At 38.8% G+C, this 24952-nt stretch overlaps 1 protein-coding gene and 1 long non-coding RNA gene across 5 annotated transcripts in view; one reads left to right on the forward strand and one right to left on the reverse strand.

Moving 5' to 3' along the window:
- Nucleotides 1-881: 881 nt before the first annotated feature.
- Nucleotides 882-24952, reverse strand: part of PDE4B (phosphodiesterase 4B) — a 582824-nt gene continuing 558753 nt past the window's right edge. For 3 of the 4 annotated variants that reach the window (XM_055350106.1, XM_004025928.5, XM_055350113.2), the window contains 9 exons: nucleotides 19764-19857; nucleotides 13643-13821; nucleotides 12166-12264; nucleotides 11861-12025; nucleotides 9664-9763; nucleotides 7588-7742; nucleotides 7373-7495; nucleotides 6467-6649; nucleotides 882-3145 (listed from right to left, as the gene is read on the reverse strand). In XM_055350106.1, coding sequence (XP_055206081.1) covers nucleotides 2780-3145; nucleotides 6467-6649; nucleotides 7373-7495; nucleotides 7588-7742; nucleotides 9664-9763; nucleotides 11861-12025; nucleotides 12166-12264; nucleotides 13643-13821; nucleotides 19764-19857 — 1464 coding nt within the window. In that variant the 3' untranslated portion in view covers nucleotides 882-2779. Of the gene's footprint in view, nucleotides 3146-6466; nucleotides 6650-7372; nucleotides 7496-7587; nucleotides 7743-9663; nucleotides 9764-11860; nucleotides 12026-12165; nucleotides 12265-13642; nucleotides 13822-19763; nucleotides 19858-20489; nucleotides 21079-24952 lie in introns of those variants that run through there. The other variant, XM_019019392.4, reaches the window with a different exon arrangement.
- On the forward strand, nucleotides 2917-10237 carry LOC129524512 (uncharacterized). Its single transcript, XR_008668288.2, has 3 exons — nucleotides 2917-3342; nucleotides 3523-3619; nucleotides 8346-10237. It is a non-coding gene; the product is annotated as an uncharacterized lncRNA (long non-coding RNA).

Raw genomic sequence — 24952 nt, forward strand, 5'->3', positions numbered from 1 at the left:
TTTTCAAACTCTCAGAGACGGCGAGGCACAATCAGATATCAGAGATGATGGAAAATGTTGGAAATAGCTCTGCAACTAGCAGGCAAGCTGGTTCTGCAATGTCGGCTCATCTTAATTTCAGCTGTGTTTAGAGAAGACCATCTTACTGGTTCACAGAGCACTCCCTTGTGGCTAAATTATTATGGGCCAACACCGATTCTTGTTTGCAACCTTCTGCAACAAACACACACATAAACACACACACACACACACTCTTCTCAGGATAAAATATTTTAAAATGCTGACTTTAAGATTTCAACAAAGCATTAAGTATTTTTCTTATATATAAACAGTTCTTTCCAGAAAGAAAATCCTAGCCATATGACCAACAAGAGGCTGCATGGATCACTGAGAAAACCCTGAGTGTCCACCCATGCTCTGTGGGTTGTGGTTTAAGATGACTCTTTGGACCTCAGATTCTTCATGTGTCAAATGAATCAATGGGACTCTCTGACTGCATTATACTAATGTTCTATAATCTATGATTCACTTTTCTAGAGGACTCAGCCAAGTTGGGGATTCCCTTATTTATCTAGTAGATTAAACTCTTCAGACTCTTAAAGAGGTAGAAGGAAATAGTTCGAGATGAGCAAAGTGGTTTTGTTTTGTTTTCCTTCCTCAACCCCCTTCCTGCATCATTGAGCTGGGTGAACAGTTGCTAAGAAAAAAGCGAAATGTTCCAAACTAGGGGACTTTTTGGACATAGATTCTGAAACTTCAGTTGTGATGTTGGCTGGACACAGTGGTTGGCTTTCTTTGTGGGGAATGGCACAAGAGAAGAGAAAGATCTGCTTTTCATATGTCAGAACTAATTGTGAAATAAGTGGGCCTACAGACTAATCTAATCATGCTTTTCTTTATTCACCTCATATAAAAGTCTCTTTAGAATGCATTTGAACACAATATATAATAATACTATAACATACATTGTGAGAAACATTTGAAAATGATAAAATGTCCACCTGAAACAATGCAGTGTTCATAGACATACAAACCCATTGGTCATGCACATTTGTGCCATTTTCTGTAATTACTGAGTCACAATGCTGAACTGAAAGCATGAAACATATTTTACAAACTGAAACTGACATCAGTAAGAGGCCTAACAAGTGTTATCAGAAGAGGCTTCACATTTGCGTAATTTGCTACATCAGTTCACATTTTATTATAAAAATTCACATTGTTTTATTGTTTTCTTTTGTAATGAATTGGAACATGACATTCCTGCTTAATGGCAGGCAGGAGGCTACCTCTTCAAAGTCAGTAGTTCGGGAGCATTCAGAAGAATAATCTGTGAGCAAATGTAGTGTTTCCTTTTGAACCAAAGCCACAATGATAGTAGGATCCAGTTATAACCCAACTCATGCCCACATAGATTTGGATAGAACCTGGGTAAAAACTACATCCCATTGCCCCCTGCCCCTATCAATCAAGCTATACAAAAGTAAAAGCTCAGTATAAACCATTTAGTATCTAATGTGAGAATATTGTTTCCAAAACTGGTTCATAAAGGGGTTGTGCAGAAGTAGCAACTCAGGCAGGGAAAGGGCAGACCCTTTGAACAAAAGCCCACCCCTGTCCTCTCTGCCAAGGGGGCCATATATCTCTACTAAGTGACGTTTGGGTTATATAATACACAATACAAAACATTACAAGAAAAAGTCGTAACTCTTAGGCAGAGTTTTCTACACAAATTTAACACCACCATGGGCAGGCAATGTTAGATATATAAATTAATAACTTACAAAACATTACATTATATACATTAAGTAATAAATACACGGTTATAAACAGGAATGGAGGTGTTAGCGCAGAAGGCAGTGCAAGAGAAGGACGGCAGCATTACATTGAAAACAGCCTAACTGGGTGAAGAGAGGAGGTAGGGAACAGGGCCAGGGACTGTACAACTCCTGTGGGGGGCAGGGTCCAAGACACAGCAGGGCACACTGCTGAGTTCTATGCAGACTCTCATGGTGAATGACACCACTGCTCCTTTCTACCCCCTAATTTGTTCAATTTTATTCTGTTTACAGCAAAAAGTTAAAAGTACTGTTGGAGCAGGCAGAGAGAAGTTTTAAGAGTGACTGTGGAGTTGGACTGGACAACAGGGGAAGGAAGTAAAATGTGGTTAGAAGTGTATCCTTTCTGTCTGTTTGCAAAAGTAACTGTAGTAAAGTGAAGGATATTGCCCAAGAAAGAAGGAAGACTATTTTCTTTCCCTTTTCCAGAAAGAGTCAAAAAAGTTTGTCAACGTTGAAAGCTTATCTGTGTAGAAGTTGATACTAAACTCCAGGTATTCAACAGGCATTTTAAAGACATGAAAATGTTTTACAAAAAAGGCACACAGGTTGGCAGACAAAGGGACAAGTGAGAAGATTCATGAATGAAGTTATTAGTCAGTGAGTTCAGTCACTGTCGGGGATAAGTTCCCGAAACTTAGTGCAGAATGATCTCTCAGTTTTGTGTCTTCCATTTTCAAGCCATGTGTCTTGATCAGAATCGGCCCCCAGCAACAGCTTCAGCCCTCTCCACCAAGCTTGCCAGCAAGGCAAGTCAACCGTGGGATTTCCTGAGCTGCTATTTGCTTCCTGGTCTTGCTTTCTGACTCCAAACGCAAGTAACTGAAAGGCCAGGTGGCCCTTGTCCTGTGCAGGTCTTGGCCCCCATGGTGGGCTGGCCCTACCGCATAGCTGGCATGCTCATCAAGGATAGAATGTTCATCTCCACAGGGAGAGGGGGTTTATGTATCCACAGGGGACTTGTCTTCTGTTGCAATGTCTATGTCAGTCTCTCCCAGGGAATCTCTGTTTTCTGGATCAATCACACAAAGCGTCTTTGTGCTGCTGAAATAGCTGTGTCCCTCTCCCTCTTTCTCAGGTCCTTCAGAATCTTCCTCATCGAGAGTCAGTTCAAACTGAAACTTCTCCATCAGACCCTGGCAGTCCCTGTTCTGCTCGTCCAGTGGTGGTGAGGGACTTTGAGGTATCATGCTCTGATACCAGTTCCTGTTATCTTCTAAGGTATCGAGAATGTCCTGAGCATCAGGCTGTACCAAATCTGCCCAGGTCTCCCACAATGGATGGACAATGTAGTCGATGAAACCAACCTGGAGAAAAATAAGATGACACATCTGTTATTGTGATGGTGCTTGAAAAGTAAACAAGGTGTCCTGGTTTCCATGCAAAGAAAGAACATTAATAACTTCTGAAAGATCAATCATAATGGATTCCATGATTTGGGCACTCACAATACAGTGGGTCTTACACTGAATGCAGTCGATGTATTCTCTCTTAATCCTGGAAGGTAAGTATTGCTGCTTACTGTTTACAAAGGCAGAAACTACGACTTATTGAGATTAAATATCTTGTCAGAGGTCACATAACTAGTGAGTGGTGGAGCTGGGACTCAGTCCCAGCTTCATCTGATTCCAAAGCCCGTGTTCATCTCGCTACAACAGACTGCATTTCCTTTTATTTGCGCCAGATAAGAAGTCTGGATGGAATCCTCATGATTCCAGGGACCCAAAGACAAAGAATGACTTTGCCACTACTTGGATTCTGTGAGTCATTTTCTGAAGAAGGTAGGCCCAGGTCTAACGTGTTTTGACTCAATATTTTTTCCTTGTTAACTTTAAAATATGTTGCTATTCCAAAGTGATGAGGAGCTGGCTCCTGACTACTCTGGAATTTCTCAAGTTCTGTGGAATGCTTTTGGCTGGTAGAGGAGTTTGATGAAACACGTGAAAATACTTTGAGCCCTGAAAGAAACACATATCCCCTCGGTGGACATTCATGCAATTGTTTTGGATCTATAGAGCACGCAGTCATTTCCAACAGGTGAAAGAAGGGAAAATAAAAAACAATTAAGCAGTTCCTTTTGCTGATGTTCCTGTGATTAAATACCAGGCTTATGGCTCTGTTATGGTTTACTCAGGGGCTATGCATCCTGCATGAGCTAGCAGTGTGGCCTTATGCTGGCCTCCTCATTGTTGGACAAACAGGAAACACTGGGGGTGGGGACAAGAAGAGAGAAAGAACAGGCACTAGTTGAATGAGGGAAGGGAATTCCCCTGCCATGGTCTGGGGCGCTACAGAGATGCTGCATTGGGATTTAGGGGTAGATGGTCAAAGGGCACCCACCCATGGGACATTATATCGGTCTCTTTCCACACTACTGGAAACTTTCCTTTATTAACATGTTGGTAATTGGCCAGTCATTTAATACATCCAAGTTGTACTGTACACAAGAACTTTGGTCATATGTGACTCTTTCATAAATAAAAAAAATATATATATATATAGTATGATGTGTATATATATATGTATGATGTGTGTATATATATATATGTATGATATATATATATTTTCTTATTCTTCTTCTTTCTGGTGCTTTCCTAGCCTTAAAAAGGAAGTTTCACAGCAAAGTCAGGGAATCTCTGATCTACACTGGTTATAAAAACTCAACCGTACATGATTCAGATATTTCTCTCACTTCCACCCACTCCTTTTCCCTCCCTTTTACTTCTTTATGTGTGCTTAATGAATGTTAGAGACTATTTTCAAGGTGTTTTCCAGGGACCCAAAATAACAAGCTCAAGGTAATGGAGAAAATTGAATAAGCTGAACACACTGCAGTCATTTCCTTTCTTCGCTTGTTTTGCTTCTGCTAAGAAATGCTGAGAATGTTTTTGAAAGGTAGCTGCTAGTTATTTATTCCCTAGATCACAGGACGAGAGAGCTGTATGAATCCTGAGAGCACCCAGTAAAGAGCTTTACTGCTGGGCCAATCAGACAGTGTTCAGCAGAGCCCATTGGTGGGAAATACCAGAGTGGATAACGATGTCATGGCAACAGGAAGACCTGTCCCTAAGATGTAGAGTGAAGAGCTTTGGATGAGAGAGCTGCTGTAGTGGACCAAGAGGACAGCTTTGCACCTGACATGCTGGGGAAATATCTACTTTATCTATCTTGCAAGGCTGTTTGGGGGTCCAAGTAAGATAATGTATGGAAAATGTGTGAAATGCTCCACAGAACATCATATAAACATAAAACATCACTGCTATTAACAAAAGGGTGTTATTCCTCCTTACTGATTCATATCTTGTTCCACTTAAGCCTTTGGGCTATTCGAATTAACCCTCATTAACAATGTTAACTTGCATTTTTACAGTATATTAGACTTCAGAGCACTTTCACAGACTTCTTTCTTTTTTTTTTTTTTTTTTTTTTTTTTTTTTTTTTTTTTGAGATAGAGTCTTGCTCTGTTGCCCAGGCTGGAATGCAGTGGCACAATCTCAGCTCACTGCAACGTCCGCCTCCTGGGTTCAAGCGATCTTCCTGCCTCAGCTTCCCGAGTAGCTGGGACTACAGGCACACACTACCATGCTCGACCAATTTTTTGTGTGTTTTTGGTAGAGACAGGGTTTCACCATGTTGGCCAGGCTGGTTTTGAACTCCTGACCTCAGGTGATCCGTCCACCTCGGCCTCCCAAAGTGCTGGATTACAGGCATGAGCCACTGTGCCCAGCCCTTTCACAGATTTTTTAAACTCATTTAGTTGGGTTTCTCTAAGAAGCAACAAAATAAAAATTGCAAAGGAACTGTACATTAATATTACAAGTATATGCAAATTTGGGGTATCCAGGTAGTAGGGAAAGAGGATAAATACTGAAAATAAACAATCCAAATGTTTTTGGGATAAAGATCTTGGACAGTCTATGAACTCATTCTCAATCTCAGCTACTCGGCTCAGCCCATTCGTTTTCTTGAAAAATCTTTGTATGGATACTGATACTTTCCATTGCTGCATATTCTGCAGCTATTGGCATCTGGACATTTCTGTATTCACCCCTCCAGACTATTGTCCCCTGTCCTGAGCACACACAGAATGTGTTGCTTTGGACACACCCAGAAAATGTCAGCATGTTCTCAAAAGCATAGAAGCATCCTTGGGAGGGAACACAAGACAGGGCTTTGACTATGTGGTAAAAGAGACTGCCTCTGGTGATGGTCGCCGTGGGCTTGATTAAGGACAGAAGATAAAAACAGAGGGCTGGAAGCAAGGATGAGGAGTAGAGTTCTTGAATGAAGACAGAGCTAGGAGAAATCCAGAGGGTTGGGATGGAGGAGACACCGATGTTCATATTATTCAGCTGGATTTGCTAACATCAGAGACAACTATCTAAATGATTTACGGACACATATAGTCCAAATTTTGATGGGTTTCTGATGACTACTTTTCCCCACCCTGTGAAACTGAGTGTAACGGAGAAGTCGCATGAGTCCTGACTATAATGGAACAAAATGCGTAGTTGTCTCCTTATTGTTTCATATATACATATTCTATTGGAAAAACGGAATTAAATAGAACCCTCCAGCTCTATAATCAGCAGAGCTCACAAAAACTTTGAAAATCTCATATTAGATACCTGGGATTTTTCCACAGAAGCTGTGTGTTTATCACACATCGGGCTAATTTCCATTCCCCTCTCCCGCTCTTTGTCTCCCTGCTGGAAAAATTCCTCCATGATGCGGTCTGTCCATTGCCGATACAATTCCAAGGACTTGGTGGGGTTGCTCAGGTCTGCACAGTGTACCATGTTGCGAAGGACCTGAAATCATCAAGTTTTGGAAATCTCATAAAATTAGGTGTAAATACTGCCGGAACATCTCATGCCTCTCATACTAGTACGCTTGGTACTAAACCCGAGAACATTTTAGTTGCATTATAATTATGACATATGCACCGAAAAAAAATGGAATTACAATGATGCTAGCCTGGGTCAGTTATTTACTTTTATAGAGTCCCAAAGGGGAAAATGTGTGTCTTCTTAGACCGACAGTCATTGAATTTAAAAATTGGAAGGAACATTAGAGGTCAGATGCTGCTATCATTTCCTTTTCTCAGTTTGGAAAGAATGCAAAGAATTACTCAAAGTAGATAACTTCATATTTTCCACTTGTGGAAAGAGGAGAACAGCTGATGGCAATTTGTATATCCAAAACAGACCTAACAAACTTCAAGTCAATGGGATTTAAATCCAAACACAAGCTTTTGGAACCAACAGTCACGTATGCCCTATTACAAATAGATTTTGCAATTTATTTATATAACTAATAAGCAGTTCCACAAATAGAGATTTTTTTTTTCCTCATAAATTAGAAGATAAACTTGAATGTCCATTTTCCTTAGCTTGTTCTTAAAATAAGCCCTAAGCTATAGGAGTAGCCTAGGATATACCAATAACTGAATTTATCTTTGTTTTCTTTTTCTAATTGTTGTTCAGCTTAGTTTGGTTTGGTTTTGTGTTAAATCAAAGACTTTCATCAAATACCTGAATGCGATCAGTATAGTTGTCTAGGAGAAGAACGCCTGAACTTGTAACTTTCTTCGTTTCAACCATTGTCTTCAGGTCTGCCAGCAGGCTCATATGTTTAGACATATCAGTTGCTAACACCTTGGGTAAAAAGAAAATGAAAACTCTTAATAAATTCAGTCTATCAGAGAGAATGGCAGTAAGTGAGGAACGTAGAGAGGCTAAAGTCTTACCATGTCAATAACCATCTTCCTGAGTGTCTGACGCTGCTTCTTGGTGAGATTCATGAAGATGTCACAGTGTTCTTCTTGCAGCAGTTTGAAACCCACAGCAAGGTGATGATTTTCCAACACAGATTCATCATTATACATCAAAGCAAGTTCTGAATCTAATAAATCAGACCAAATGATGACTTAATTAAAAAGGGATATGATTTGAATGTTGGCATTATCTCAAAGTGAAATCAGACCTAGTTCTCTCCAAATTATTTCAAGAACCACCAGCTACATGTCATTTCCTCTTAGAGAAGCAGTGGCCCTCTACAAACAGAAGTCATCAGTTTCTAAGCAAAAAATGCTTCTACTGGTGTATAAGCTTTCCCTGTGATTAAAATTCATTGTATTTTAAAATCCTTTTACTCCTTCTATATCTCAGATGAAGAATTTAATATTAGGTAAGGGCATTCCTGAGCAGCTAAATCCTATTTTTATGTATCTTCAAAAATTTTGTACTTTGGAAAAGAACAACATGAAAGTACCACTAAACTTTATGAATTGTATTGAGACTTTCAAGCTATATTCACATTTTATATTCTCCCTAATCTCTGGCAATTGTGAATTTTGGATGGTTAAAGATAATGCTTGATGTAAAACTTCATTTTACCCAAATAATGTCACTTTTTAGAGCTTTCTATTAATATGATACTAAACATTACTACTTTTTGGGAACAATTCTGATGTCAAATTTTCTGTCTTTTGGCTCTCTCCACCAGAAATTGCAATATCTGGAAACCTAAGCTGCAGCTTCCAGCCTGCCTTTTATATAGAAGAATCACAGGCATCTTTTGTTAGACAGAAGTCTGCTTGAGAATATGGTCATCAGACTTATGAAACCACATTTTCTCTTAATCAAGAATACCAGACAAGTGGTGGTAATGTGTTACTTAATTACAGGTTCTGTTACACATATATCATTGCTTTAACAGTGTGCTCTTAGTTACAACCTCCAATGAGTACTCTTGTTTTGTTCATCCTGTGATCAAGGCCACAGATCTACAAGCAGGCTTTATATGTTGCAGTGCTATAGGTGACTGTGGTAGATAGACCATTTTTCTGTGTGAGGCTAACTGGCCTATATATGATTCATGACACCACATTCTACCAACTGATATAATCCATGCAGACATGTAGCTGCCCCAACATTTTGTTTGTTCAACAGAAGAATGAAGTAAAAGGACCCAGTGTACTCCAAACCTAGGTCATTCAGATATTCTTCGGATAAAGGTCAAGGACTGATGATCAGGACTCTTTTACAGCAAGTAGCTCAAAAAGCACTTCTAGAAAACTGTCAGTACTTGATGTTATTCATGACTACAATAACCAATATTCTCAAAGTACTTAGATTTCCAGCACTTAGCATTATTTGAGAAAATGAATGGATTTTCAAAGGTATGAAAACTAAACATTTTAAGCATGACAAAAGCTTTGAGTATGGCTTGGAATCCTAAGGCTAGACCACCCCTGGTCACTCAGGTCATTGCTACTCCCAATCCATAATCAAATCTATGCAGTTGGAAGAAAATGTATGGAACTTTTAATGACCCTTCCTTCTGAACTGTGGAAACTCATTCCAGTGCTTTTTATGGCATCTTATTTTTACTTGGAGGTTCCCATGTGCAGATTCAACATTTGTGGCTGCTTCCCAAGCAGATAGGGACAGCAGTGAGTTACTATGCTCTGTGCGAGAGTTTTGCATAATATAAAAAGTCATTATCATGGGATCCCCAAACCTTTTATTGTTCTTTATGAATAATTCCATATCTATTATTCTTTCCTTACATATTGTATTTGCCAAACTTTGAGTACTTTTTATGGCTCCCCTATGACCCTCTCCAAGTTCTCCATGCAGCTCAAACATTGTGTTGCCAGACTGGACTGAGTATCCACGAAAGGCCTGACCAGTTTGAGAGAAATGGAAGGATTGCCTCATTATTATCCTTGTGATTATCCATAATGAAAACATTAGGAGGAAAAAAATTAAGCAGTGAATCATACAATTATCTGGAATGACTGCTGTAGTGGTGAACTCACTTGTGTTGATGAGAAACTGATTGGAGACTCCAGGATGATCAACGTCATGGATGGCAGCTGCAAAAATGGCAGCCAGGATTTCCAAATCTGTGAAGACAGCCTGTCGGGCAAATAAACACATTTAACTCCACATCCAATTTGCCTATCCTGCTTATTCAGTTTCATTTGTAAAGTATCCTACTTTATTCTTGTTGGGAGAGGGATTGTTGATTTATGTAATATCTCAATATACTAATTTAAGTAAATGTAGATTCTGTTCATCATCATAAAGTCTCTGATGTGAAAGGGATGATGGCCAGAGCTCAATCTCACATCAAGCCTAAAGGCTGATGCTTGGAAAGATATTAGCACAAATCTCATGGAGTGTGTAAACGTCTAATGTTTGTTTCTTGGACCAGTGATGTGGCAGCATGGTGCTTATGTAACACAAGCAGATACAAGTCAAAGAAGCAAGTCAGACTGGCTTTGCTCTGAGACATAACAACCTTCATATACTCTTAGCTGAATAACTTAGAGAAAAATGGCCAAACTCCCGATTCATAAGATAAGCAATAAATTATTTCCCAAAGCTAAATTTATGGTGTGGTCACAAGCTTTCAGATATTATTCATTCATTCAGTACGTATCCACTAATCATTTACTAGGGGAAGATTTGAGAACCTTTCTAAGAAGTGAAACCTGAGGCCCCACTGCTCAATTCCTTCATGTCATGTCATGAATGCTTCTCTGCCCCCACCCATGCACAATGATTCAAACCTAGTATTAATAAGGTATATATTGGTGCTCATTCTAGAGCTGAAATGTCTTTCCTCATCCTCTGTGATTAGTTAAATCTTCTGGTCCTTCAAATGCCAGCTTGAGGTGGGTTTCCACCTCTCCTATAAAGACCAATCACATTACCCAAGCACTCATTGAGCTCTCCCTTTTCTAAAAAGTTTGCAGCACTCATTGCCAATTTCTGGCCATACAGCAGGTATACTATTAGTAACAGTGAGCAGTTGATAGATAGTGTTGCCTCACTCTATGATACTTACACAGGGTATAAAAACAGTACTCTTTCTCTCCTTCAGAGGGATCAAACACGCTTAGCTCCATCTCACTTTCTCAAGATTTCTTGGATTTCTTTTCTTAGAAAATATGCAACTCAAGCAATAGAGTTGAGTTGCCACAAAAAAGTTGTGGCCAATCTTTTTTCACCTTCCAAACTGAATCTGTAAAGGTGAGGCTGGACAGGGCATGGCCAGTCTCTTCCTGCAGTGGTCCAGCACATTTTGGGAGTACTTGACCGTCATTTTCATCTGTCAAGTAAGAGTATGACCTGCTGTACACATTGTTGATGATATCAGTATACACAAATGCATTAATCTATGAAGGAAGGAGCCACGGCCACCTTCTCAGAGTTGGTATGGCAAATATGAATATTGTTTCTCCTTGTTTCAGCATCATTAATTCTTCTGTTCTAGATTTTTAGTTACTACTTCTTCAACACATTGCATCAGTTTTATAATTTTTTAGGAGAATAAGCCTCTGGATGCTTATTACTAATAAGAAATATAGAGAGTATTTTATATTTCTGTGATATCCCCCTGGGAATATAATGCTCTATATATACCTAGGGTGGCATTGGGCAGTTCAGATAAGTAATTGCATATTGAGAATATACTATCTACCGGACACTGAACAAGACATTTTGAGGTACACTGCATCCCTTAGTAGAAATACAATGAAGAATAAGACATGATTCTTGCCCTGAAATTCTGTTAATTGCTTTATAGTTAAATACTTTTAATAGTAAGAGATGTAAAGGGAAGGTTACTCTGATATTAGAAAGCAAAACAAGTAGAAATGTCATTCATTTTTTATAAATAGCTCAGTTAATGGATGTGATACATTTTATAAAGAACCTCTTCAAGTATGCAGTGTGGTCTAATTACATTAATTTTGTAAGTACATTGTATATTGTAAGGCACTTTTTAAATTTTTTTTTATTTTTATTTTTTTAGAGACAGGGTTGCCCAAGCAGGAGTCCAGGGGAGCAATCATAGCTCACTGTAACCTTGAACCCCTGGGCTCAAGCAATCCTCCCAACTCAGCCTCCCGAGTAGCTAGGACTACAGGCACATGCTACTACATCCAGCTGATATGGCATTTTTGAAGGAGGATGGGCAGGAATGCAAAACAGGTCATAACTACTCACATCTAATGCTGGTGTAGAAAGGAGAACATGGGTCGACTGGGCTACATCAGCAGCATGCAGGCTGTTGTGATACGCCACGTCAGAATGGTAATGGTCTTCTAAAGTCATCATGTAGGTTATAAATGTGTCAGATGAGATTCTGAATGTCTTTAGGAGGTCTCTTTCCTATGTTGTAAAATGGATTAGAACATAAATAAGTAGATGTCCAAAAGTCGAGGAAAGTTAAATCAGAAAAGTAAGATGGAAAAAAAAAATCATAAAGAGCCATCCAATTGGAAAGCCAGTATTCACTCCTGTTCACTCACCTGGAATATAGCATACATGATGCATGTTAGGGGTCTATTGTGAGAATATCCAGCCACATTAAAGATGTTAAGACCCCATTTGTTCAGGTCTTCCAGCTCCTATAATTAAAAATTTAAAGGAATTTAGGAATAAGGAAAGTTGTGCTAACTAACATGCCTCATTTTTTAAATTTATTTTTTGGACATTGGCTGTTTAAGTCTTTAGAGTGTCTCCTTAGAGTGCTTTAGTTGCATGAAAATCTGAAAGTTAAATGGCCTAGGAGGTCGGGTGTCCTCTTCACGATAGCTACAAGTTTCTGAACATTTTTTATTCAGAAAAGGGAAAGTATCTATTTATAAATTTCGTTGCTGACCTATATTGGACATGCATCAGTCTTCAACCAATGTTGCTTTCAAAGGTGGCCACAAGTGAATAGAGATCACTCTAGTTCAATGTCCCTGTCTCTCCCCTTGCTGCTTACTGGCCCATTAGTGACAGCTGGAAAACAGTCTCAGGGAAAACTCCTCTGCCCTTTGGTTATCATCACTGAAGGCCAGATCAGGAAGACTCAGCTATCAGAATGTGCATAAGTCAACCCAACTGAATGTAAAAGGTCATGAAGAATGCCAGTCATGAATTACATCCTAGGGCTCCTGGGCCACAGACGGACCTGGAAGAAACATCACTCAGGCCTGTGTTGTGAGATTATTCCAAGGTTATCTGATTTAAGGACCAATTTATTTCATTCTTAGTAACTATCCAGAGTAAGAGATCCAGGCTCTCCACCACGAGTTGGCCTAATGTTTAATCAACCTTCCTCTAATGACAGCTTTCAGAAGGTCTTACTGCTCACAGTAAGCTCATTTCATATTCTCACAAGGCTGAGAGGACCTCAGCAGTCACTTTGTGTGGCCTCCTAAAGGATGTATGAATTCTTTCTATGCCTCCCTCCACTACTGGAGTTTGGGCTCCAGAGTCAGTGCTGTCAGTTTCTCTTTATTTCTTTTCCAGCACTACCGATTAGTGCAGATTTTCCCACTGGTCCTTGGCATACAGTCCCTGAAATGTCCTCTGGGATAATTCAGACCTGCCTATTGACCTTTCCTTGGATTTTCCCCATGTCTCTTCAGAAGGCTTCTTCATTCATAATGAACTGTCCACAAAAACCTAACTCAGGACAAAACAAAAAAAAGTGGTTCTTTGGTATGGAAAAAGGATCTTCCATCAGATGCCCCAACAATGGCATTCTTAATGACTACCCAGTGTAAGAGATCCAGGCTCTCCCCCAAGACTTGGTCTCATGTTCAATCAACCTTCCTCTAATGACAGCTTTCAGAAGGCCTTACTGCTCACAGTAAAGTCATTTCATATGAGCTTCCCTAACACAAAATGTAATAATAATGCAAAAGCAATCCATACTATTTTCTAAAAGGTATACGGTCATCTGTCTGCTGTAAAGCAGAGAGCTACATGCACAAAACCTGAGCTTATACACACCTTGGCCAGGTGATCTTCATTTTCAGTGTTGACTCCAAAGCGTGAGATGCTTGTATTGTTTAGGCTTGAACTATGCATTAATTTCTTCACTCCACTTATCTGGGTCATGAGCTGCTGCTTTTTCTTTTTCTCCCTGTCTTTCTGGGTAGGAGATGGGATCTCCACATCATTCTGCTTGTCTGCAACAGACAAAGGAATATGTTTTTCAGCACATGTGTCTATGAGAATCCACTGCAATATTCAAAACAACTCTAACCATCTATAACAGCTTTAGAATCTTATAAAATAAAATCTTGTAGCACTATTTCACTGTATCTCTAGGGCAGTTCTATAAAGTAAGTGGGGAAAATATAAAATTTGTTGAGAAAAATAAGAAGATTTGTTGTTCCATGTTATTGCTAGGCAAATTAAGGCCCAGAGGAACTAAGTAACTTGTCCAGAAAGCAGCAAAAATAGGACCCAAGACCAAATCTTCTGTTTTCAGTGTAATTTAGGGGTATATAAGGAGTGTATAAGGAGTACACACTTATACATTTGCAAGGTGGGGCACTAATACTTATATGTAGATTTTTAAATAAAGGGATTAACATATTTTTGTATAATAAAATGTCCATCAGATTAATAAAAACAGGCTTCATGATCTGCTCATCTTATTTTTACTTAAAAAAATTTAAAAATCCATATGGCTTTAGCAAGGGCTCAGTTTAAATAAGCAGTATATATGTTAGAAATATAAATGGTTCATAATCCTCAAACAATTACTTTAAGGGCTTGGTTTATTACCATTTGAGGTTTAGAGGAAGACTATAATTTTGGTTTTATTTCATGCCTGGAGTCTATTAATTCTACCAGTAAATAATAACAATAAGGCCTCTTGTTTGTAATAAGCATTACACTTATTAACATATTTAAGGTTATTAAATATTTATGATACTTCATAATATTTTTTAAAATTATGTTACAACAAGGTAACAGCAGAGCTAGGATTAGTGAAAAAAAAATGTGCCTACCTGCTTATAGAAGCTCTTTCCTTTACATTGTGCTATTAAAAATATCAGCCATCAAATATTCCATTTCACTTCACAGGGAGATGTATCTTCAGTACTTCTGAAAAAAAATGCATTAACTCTTTCAGGCCACAGGGATGCTGGTGGGTGCACAGAGGCAATTATTAAATTGCATAAAAACTACTTTATTGAACTAAATGACACCCTGTGGCTGAAAGAGTTAATGCAGCTTTCAAAAGTACCTGCATTTACCTCCGCTGGTTACAGTGAAAATTAGTAGGGAGACAACTTTGCCATTTGAAAATGACATGCTCCCAGATGGCATTCTGGGACCTAGACGATTTGTTTTGACTCTTGCAGATAATGGCACAGTCACATGTTTTCCCCAGAGACCTCTGGCTGCTCATAGGCCCCTGTGGACACTTCATCAGAGCAAAACAAGCACAGTGAGACAGTACTGGCTTCGTGTATACCTCACCTGCTCTCTGTGGGACTGAAGCAAGGGAATTATCCATCCCTAACATATCAGTATTGTCTCTAGGTGTCCACAAGCTCCTAAACTCACAAGCCTATGACTTTTGCTTAGGAAGGAATTTTAGTGGTCATCTCAATTAGTTTAGGGGTTTCCAACCTAGTCCAGCATCAGAAGCACCCAGGAAACTTCAGAAAAATACAGATTTATAAGCCCCACCCAATCCTACTGAATCAGTATTTTTTTTTAAAAGATTCCCAAGTGACTTGGATAATCAGAGCCAGGTTTAAGAACCAATAACAATCCCACACTCTCATTTTTCAGATGAAGTCAGCAACTTGCCCAAGCTCAGAGGGCAATTTATTTAACAGATATTTATTTTGCAATTACTTTGCTCCAGACACAGTGATTTAATAGCATAGAACCCAGGCCTTGAGGTTCCTGTCAAAAATCTTTTTCCTGCCACACAATCTCTGGCATAAAACCTATATATTATATTAGTTCGAAATTACTTTTCTCCCTGTCACTTTACTCCCAATAACTACTACTTTTTGCTAAAATGAAAGGCTACCATAGGGCCTGCCTTTTTACCACCATTCTTCACCTCCAGTTAAAGACGCTCTTAGATTCTCCTGTGTCACTGCACATATAACCATTTCTAGTAGGACCAGCAGCCTTTTCCCTTTGTTTAATTAAAGATTCCCTGCAACAGTGAGTAATTGAGCTGAACCACTACTGTGTCTGGAACACTGCAATAATGGAGAAGACCATTATTCACAAATAGTGCCAATTTGACATTAATGGGTGTTTCCCTATGCAGGCATTGGAACAACTAATAGGTTTCCCTATTCTGAATTTCCTCTATTAAATGCTTAGCCAGCACAGTGTGGAAATAATCAGAAACTCAGACTCAAAAAAATCACAATAAACACTGAGTGAATTTACATTTATGGAATAGTCAGAATACAGTGAGCAAACAGTTGGCCTGTATAAAACAAACAAAAAGCGGATAAAAAAGTAGTCTCATCCAAATTCTGTTAATGGCATAATTTGAGGCTCATGTCTTGCTAGATCACACTTTTCAATTATGCAAAATTCCTAAGCTCTTTTCCTTGCATCTTGAAAATTCTAAGTTCTTGGTTTTGAGAGGGTAAGTAGAGGATTTAAAAGGATTTAAATCTTGCATTATTTATCTCCTTCTCCCTAGGTCCTGCTTTGTTTCCCTTGAAATTAGACACTTCTATTTCCCCTTGTACCAGCAACCTGGAGCCCATTATGTGACAGCATCAATGACTGCCTGGACTGGTAAATATAGTCTGCTGCCTGCCTTTCTCCCTGTCCTCCTGCACCACTTTTTTTTAAAAGATAGGAACAACACAAGTTTCACCTATCTCTGGATTAAGGGATTTCCCTCCTCCCTGGATGACACATTTTTAACGTTTAATGGCTCTTATTGAAATATTGCTCTTCAAGTTTAAGGTAAATTGCTAAGATCTTCTTATTTTGTGCTCACTGAGGTGGTTGCCATGGTCTTACAGGAACCTTTTATATTATTAGAAACTGTTAATACTTTTTTTTTTTTTTTTTGAGACAGAGTTTTTCTCTTCTCGCCCAGGTTGGAGTGCAATGGTGTGATCTTGGCTCACTGCAACCTCCATCTCCTGGATTCAAGTGATTCTCCTGCCTCAGCCTCCCCAGTAGCTGGGACCACAGGCATGTACCACCATGCCCAGCTATTTTTGTATTTTTAGTAGAGACGGGGTTTCACCATGTTGACCAGGCTGGTCTCGAACTCCTGACCTCAGGTGATCTGCCCATCTCGGCCTCTGAACGTGCTGGGATTACAGGCGTGAGCTGCCACGCCAGGCCTGTTAATAAACATTTTATTTTTAGCTCCAACAATCCTGATTCCTAAAGACTTGTTTCCAAAATGATATATGTATCAGTTAAGAGTCCTTATGTGATTTTCTTCTATATGTTCTGCGTTCCTAACAGCCTTCTTTCCTCGTTAAAGGATTGACAGGGTATTTAGGTCTAGATGCCAAGAAAGCCAAGTCCTAGTTCTGGCTGAGGAAAGTATTAGCCAAGCGATCTTGGTCAAGTTACCTCATCCCTCTGGGTCCCCTGTTTTCTGTCCTATAAAATGAGGGAATTGGGCTACAAGGTTTTAGGGTCCCATGCAGATCAGAAAGTTTATGAAGAAGGCTTTATGGTCTTCCAGGAACATTCATCATGCTCACAGGGTAAGACTAAGAGTTCCATGCCCTTCACTGGCAGTCTGGAAACAAACTTCGTTTATTTGTTTTTTGAGATTGTCAGATTACAAGCCTAGGGTTCACCACAGAGAATCTAGATGGTCAGGTATGTCTTAGCAAAACTGATAAACTCAGTTCATATCAGAGTTATGGTAAGTTAGAGTTGGAAGGGATTTGAGATGTCATCTATACCAGTGTTCCCATTTTACAAGTGAGGCGACTGATGCATCTTTTGTTAATATTACAGGTTTTTTTCTTCCTATATTTTCTCAAGAACATTTAAAATTCTAATCTGCCCGTCTAGTCTGTTTGATGGGGTTTACCACATCCACCCTCAAACACATACACCCACTGACACACACCACCCTCTTAATGCTAAGAGTCTATAAGGATTGAGATTCTAATAACCTTCCTCAACAATTTGTTCTTGAATTTAATTTTTGGAACAATGAGAAGCCAAATGACTGGTTTTGCTCAAGAGATCTGCCTAAATAGCAAGCAGAATAGGCAAGAAAGTTGACATTTGCCTCATCTTGAGACAGTGTTGAGACTCAGAGCTCATATTTAGCATCTTTTTAAATTTTTCTTTTTATTTTTTCCTACTCTGAGGAATGAATCATCTTTATTATCTTATCAGCTTTCTTTCTTGGTAGACTATGGTGATAAAAAAGATTAATTAGTAGACTAAGATATTCTCATTGTCCTTGATAAGCAGATATTGAAAGAGACTACAAACGAAGAGTACTGCTTAGGTCCAGTCTTGGATGATTAAGGGCTCAGAGACTTCATATAACTTTAACTCCAGTAGTGAGTGTCTCTTCTGAGAAGTCTTCAAGCCCTCGTATTTTAAAATGCAATGCTTATGAAGACAAAAATGGGTTCTTGCAGTTTTGATTTTATTTTCCTCTCCCACAGTCATTAACCTGTAAAATGTCCCTAAAACAGCTCCCAGCTAATGAAAAATCATTGGGCATTACACAGAGCAGGGTATATGCTCAGCAGAAATGCTCAGCAGAAGATCCCTGTCTTCAAATGGATAAAAGGAGAAGAAAAGGATCAGTATTTAATGCTTTCTGTAAAGTTAGATTCCAGGCACCTCTGGGAGCTAGGATGGATGAAAATTCTTCTCCTTTGTTCTCTGACAAAGGCGTTGCAACTGCAGCTGGAGAAAATCAAGTGCTGCAGACACTCACATACTAGAAACTGTTAGAAAGGCACTTATTAATCACGTCTAGTGACCATCCACTGCAGAGTAATGCAGTAAGCTCTGTATGAGGCTGCTCAAAGAGAGGGCTGATTGATCTGCTGATAGCAAGAACTGCTTTGGTGTTAGAGAAATAGGATTGATTTTAGAAATAAAACCAGAAAAGGTATTTGTTTCAATAAGGCATCAAGGAAAATGCTCATTGATTTAATGCCATATGGCTATTCCAAAAAGAAGAGAGGATGCAGTGTTCAGCTGTGAGAATGGGTCGCTTCCCTGGAAAATGAGGTTTCATAAGCAAGCGTAATTCAGTAGCAATTTAAAGTCAATAAAATCAGAATCTAAATGCTATCCATTTACTTTGATGTACAGATTTGCAGATTCTGTAGGACTTCTTAAATCAAAATTGTCCAAATAGGTTCGTTAGACAAAAGTGCCTTTAAGACTGAATTCCAAAATCCCAAATAATCAAATAACATGCATGACAATAGTTGAGGACCATTCATGCAATCTTTTTGGTCAGCAAATCATGTGTTAAATACCAGTAATGTAACAACAGAGAATAATAGATAAAGCATCAGATTGGGAAGAGAACGAGGCTGCTTGCAGAAGATGAAATCCTTCAGATAATATTAAAATTCTCCCCCTTACCATCCATTTTTCTTTAATAAATAGCAAAGCAATAGTCAAATTATTTCCAAAGCTTATTCTCAAGGACCAAATCACTATAGAATTATTCCTCAACCATATCCCCTACAAAACGTCATAGAGGAAACCTTTTGCTCAAAGCTCAGTTATTGGAGGAAGTGAAAGGCTACCATGTCAGAGAAGCTAATGGAGCTGCCTCTAGGGCTTGGGTGATTGGATTTCCCTCATTACTTCAGAGGTCTTAGCAAAGATGGAAGTGGGCAGGCAGACAAGGTGGGGCTGAGGGCCGTTTAAATACAATTAGCCCATAATAACCCTCTGTCTTGGATGGGTATTTTAATTCTTTTTTTTCAAAAACATGATCTTCCTGCTTATTTTTTTTTCTTTTGAAGACTGGCCTTAGTTATTATTTTAAATGGATTTTTCTATGACTCAACTCCATCCCAAATTCACATGGGGATGTCCTTGATAGGTTGTAGAAATTAATTCTGAAAACCCCAGTTATAAAACAGGTTTTTCCCAGTTAATATCTTACCTAAGAAAGTATTTGAAATGTATTCAGACACCTGGTTCCCTGATCGGCTCATCTCTGAGAGGTGTGTCAGCTCCCGGTTCAGCATTCTTTTGAACTGTTTATAAAGAACAAAAATGCATTAACCACTTTAAAAAGAGCAAATGTTCATTTTAAATGTTTCCAACTTTACTGTCCAGGAATCAAGAGGTTGGATGAGCAGATACCATTAGATAAATAATACTGTTTCTACAAAATATATCTCTTCAATTTGAAATTATTCCAACGTCACTTTTGGAAAAGAGGTTTTCTTAAGATTTCTTAGAATTAACATCTGATTACTTTTGAAGATGCAAACATAGGAAAAGGAATTTTAATAGAGGTCAAGATAATTCCATTTGAAACTGTAACTACTTTTAAAAATACATTTGTCTGAAATTACCTCTAAAATATAATTTAATAACCTATTTGGTGAGAGGAGATTATATGTGAAAAGTTCAAGGGAAAAAGAAAAAAAAAGAAGCATCTTTTAAAAAACAGAATTCAGTAAAAAGAACAGGATTAAAACACAGCATAGTACACTTAAATAAAATGTAATATAACATGCTCTTATTTCAAAATAAGAGGTCCCAGTGGGTTAAATGAACACACAAATCAAATTATTACAGATGTCCTGTACTTCACAAAAAAACACACAGAGGTACGTTTCACATTTTATCAAAGACACAGAACACAATCAAATTAACCCACCTTGATGTAACCCCAAGATACAGATAACAAATAATTTGCCTCAGGCATTTTGGAATGCTCTCCTTGCCACAATCCACAAATCCCTTTGAAAGAATTCACAGTTCTGAGAGAGCAATCCCGAAAGGATCAGGAAAGCCCTGCAGATTCAGTGATAAAATAATCAAAACTTAGAAAAGACAAAAACCTCCAAAATGTATGGCATTTCCTAAGCCAAACAAAGCCCATCTTCGCACTCCATTCTTGCAAGAAGCCTATGCTCCCTGCTTATTTCCTGGCAGAAGGGAGTAATGAAATCAGGAATTGCACGAAGGAGCAAGAGCCTGTCCAAATGTATTCAGCTGGCTGGTTTGAAGCACTTATGAATTATGAATAGCCCTGGTGGCCGAAGGGGTTTCCACTCTTCTACATTAGTCCTACTCAGCTGAACTCTGCAAGGAAGAAGCAATTCTTCTTTCCTGAGGAGTTGCCAGACTAGGAAACACAGCCATCTTTTAAAAAGGAGAAGATTAAAATGGAGGAAGCCCCATGAATATTTAAGTAAATCTGAAGTCAGTACCCTCCCCCATTTCAACTAGGTGTTCCTTAACCCTCTCTCTCCACTGCAGACCAGAATTCTGCAGATGCAGCCTCTGCACAAAAATCCAGCCGCTCTAATTGATCAAAGTGATGATGCATTTGATTAATCAATTTTCTGAACATTTAAACAAACATTTAAAAAAGGTTAGGACCATGGCTGTTTTCAGACTAGGCTGCCGGTACACAAGAATTTTTGTGAACTAGCTTTTTGGAGGATTATTTGTCGCACACACCAAGCGTGTGCCAGTGCATTTAGCCTCTTTTCATAGTAAAATGAATGGGAATGGAATTAATTTATTTTATTTGAAAAGTACTTCCTATGCAGCGTGTAAGTTTCTGCCCTCCATCAGCTCATTAATATGCATATTAGATTGCATTCGACAAATGTATTAAACTCTTTTAACCTTTCCATCTAGGATCCAGAGTGTGTTAGGAAATATGAACATTCATTTACTGAAAGAATGGTGAATTGTTTGAGATTTAGTGTTACATCTTCTAACTCACATTAGAAATCTGAGGATTTAAATTAATTTTTATTTTATTTTAGCAATCCAGGGCATGTTGAGAAAGTCATTCCTTCCCTGCAGGTTTCTCTCTCCCTTCTTCCCAGCCCCTCCCTTCTCCTTGTCAGCGTTAAAGCACAGGCAAGGGGAAACACTAGAGCTTTACTGCAGTGGGATTCCCCGCCCCAGGTTCATCCCATTTCCCTCCTCATCTTTCCCCTCTGTTACCCTACCCCTGTACTCCCAGGATTTATTTCATCTATAGCAAGTTGAAGGAATAGCAAAGCACCATGGCAACAACCCCAACTTGCAATTGGCTCTTTTTCCTGTGAGGCATTCCCCTTTCAAATGAGCATCCGCATCCAACAATAGCTTTATTTCAAGCATCCAAGCCCGGAGTCATGCCATCGCCTGTGCCTAGGAGACTGGCTTTTGGAGGTGAAGCCAATGCAAGCCAGTTTTTCTGCCTGCTGGCTCACTGCACCATGCATTGTTCTCAAAGATGTCCAATCATCCTCCTGGGTAACCCTGCTTGTGTATGTGTGTGTGTTTCCCATGATACAATATGTTTGTAACCAGGCATCTCTGAATCAATCATCTCAGCTAGCATATTTTACTTATTGAACCTCTGTGCGATTTTGAATCCCAGGTGAATCACATGAATTCCAAATTATTTAGTTTTAAAGACACAACTGCTCAGTCACAATGGCCTCTCATTTTAAATCCTCAAAAGACAGGCACCTAGGCTGAAGACTCAGAAGCTGAAGAAAACAAGTTTATATGCTCTGACCGATAAGCTGAATTTTGGCAAAGAAGTAAACTTTAATTGGATCATTGTAAAAATATGTTGTAAAAAGCTTAGAGACAGATGATTTCTTCCATAATTTTCTCTGCACTAGACTTAGGCAAATGTAACATTCAAACAATTGTCTCATTTTGGCTCCTTTAGTCTCTCTGAAATACTTAGGAATGTTTTAGAGTCAATCAGGTTTGTAGTAGTTCAATAATGCCCTTTTTTCATGTATTTGCCAACCATTTATTGAATACCTAAAATGACCAGGGAAAAGAGTGATGATATAGCAGTGAAAAAAAAACAAAGGAACAAACAAAAACTCTTTTCATGCTTTTAATCAGCTTTCATTCTAGTAGGAATAGATATATTAGGGCATGTTGTTTAACCACAACAGCAAACAGTCTAGAGAGGGTAGGACCAGTTCTTTATTAGCTATATCAGCATCTCTGCTCAGAAGATAGGAACAGGTAGAAACTGAATCATAAAAGGCTATAAGAGGAAAGACTTCTCTGTTTATTTTCTTTCTATAGTCTTCCATTGCCACAGGACCCTGTTGGGATACATTGTCAATCACTTTCAATATGGAATCAGGGAGGTGGCTCTCAGCTGCAGGGCTGAAAATAAACCAAACTCCTCACCTTTCCTGCATAGTTTACTGAAGGGATCAGTGTACTCATGCAAGTCATTAACAGATGAATATCACCTTCCTCCTTCCCTGGCTTAAACTAATTCTCCTATGAGCCTTTTGCTAAGGGCACAGCAATGCTACCAAAAAACAAAGTCATCTTAAGGCAACCATAAAACACACAACATGGCGAAGTATGCAAATGGAGGTCACTTAGTGTCAGAAACTAACCTAGTCCTTTAAATGTTGCTTAGCAACAACTGTTGGTTTTCCTCCTCCATGAGGGAGGGCCCAACCACACTGATGTGAAAGCAATCATTGCTCTCATCGAAAAGCACTTATGAAGGGCCCATTTATGTTGGGCTCTGTACAAACTAAGAAAGGCAGACATGGCCTTCAAGGAGCAGATGGCGGTGGGTGGAAGGGTATCTTTTACATACTAGTATATGTAGAGTCCAGTTAGTATCACTAGTGTTTAACTGTGTGATGAGACACATTAAGAAATAGAATAGATATGAATTATGTTTGAAGTTAAGCCTGAGGAGACAGTTGAGGAGCTAGGCTTAGTAGGGCTTTCAGCATCTGACTCCCACATGGGAGTGTTTCTGTTGAGCCAGAGGCAGCCACAATGTAGTAGACAAATCTTGACTTTTCATTCTCAGCTCTCACTCTCCTGTGTAGTTACATCACCTCTCATGTGTAAAATGAGAATGATCAACCCTAACATTTCACTTGTATGATAAATTCTGTGGCTGCCTCCTACAGTTTGGACACATTATTTACCAGCAACCAAGACTTCCCAGAAAACAAAACTCCCTCTACACGACTGAGGAAAACAACTCAAATTGAAAATGCTTCAGACCATAACAAAGGAAGGGAAGCATTTATCATCCCTCACAGTTTCATAGTGTAAGACTTTTGGAATCTATTTATTAAGTTACACGTTTCATCCAGACTCGAAGGTAAAATAGCTCCTGGGTAAAACTGTGTCCCAAGGAGTTACTGGATTGGAAGGAAATGGGCGTTATTTACTTTATTAAATGCAGTAGAGAAATCCACAAACAGGAACACATTATTTTAAAAGATAAATGTGTCTCTACCATCTCATGTACACAGATACTATTTTCCCTAAGAATCTGCCTTCACAGGAAAACCCTGTTACAGCCTACCTAGAAATAATGTCCCCAGAGGAAATGGCCAATGCCCCTTTTCAACACAGACAAGCAAAGTTTGTGAATAAACTCTTACTAACAAAAAATTCCTCCGATGCCTTCTTAAGCTTATGCCCAACACTAGATTCACATACACTGCTAGAAATTGCAGCTATTTTTTGAAAAGGGAAGAAGGTATATTTTCTAGATATGTGATTTAATATTATTGGCCTAGAATATACCTTTTCTATAAAATTGTCTGATTTTTGGAATAAGTTCCTTTAATAGTGAAAAGTTATTTTAAAAGTAGAGAATAAGTAATAAAAGCTAAAATTCAATTACACTTGATAGGAACATTTTGTTTGATGGCTTCAATTTTTCTTTAGTTTCAACACTGCATACAGAGATTATTTCTTCTGAGCCAGTTTCTTCTGAAGTGATAGGACACTTCTTCACTTTTCTACATTTCTCATGGGAGAATTAGTTTGAGCTTTATGCAAAGATCCACAGGCAAGATAGGCACTATCTTGGTAATGAGTTCTTAGTTAAACTAATCACATAGGAGGAGTGAACTGGAATGATCGCAGGCTCTTCTCAAATCTAAAATTTGGGGATTTTATGTTTTTGAGAATAAAACAGTCCAGAATAGTGATAACACAGGAAGCTAGTATGAAGCCCATGAAAGAGCTTCTTCTAAGACTAATTTAGGCCTGTTGAGGGTGACCTGAAAATCACCTAGGAGTGACTCCTAAGTGATTAAAACTATTCTTCACCCTGTCAAAGACTAGCTAAAGCAGGTACCTTCCTCTCATGGA

The sequence above is a fragment of the Gorilla gorilla genome, chromosome 1, assembly GCF_029281585.2.
Source record: "Gorilla gorilla gorilla isolate KB3781 chromosome 1, NHGRI_mGorGor1-v2.1_pri, whole genome shotgun sequence".
Lineage (NCBI taxonomy): Eukaryota > Metazoa > Chordata > Mammalia > Primates > Hominidae > Gorilla > Gorilla gorilla.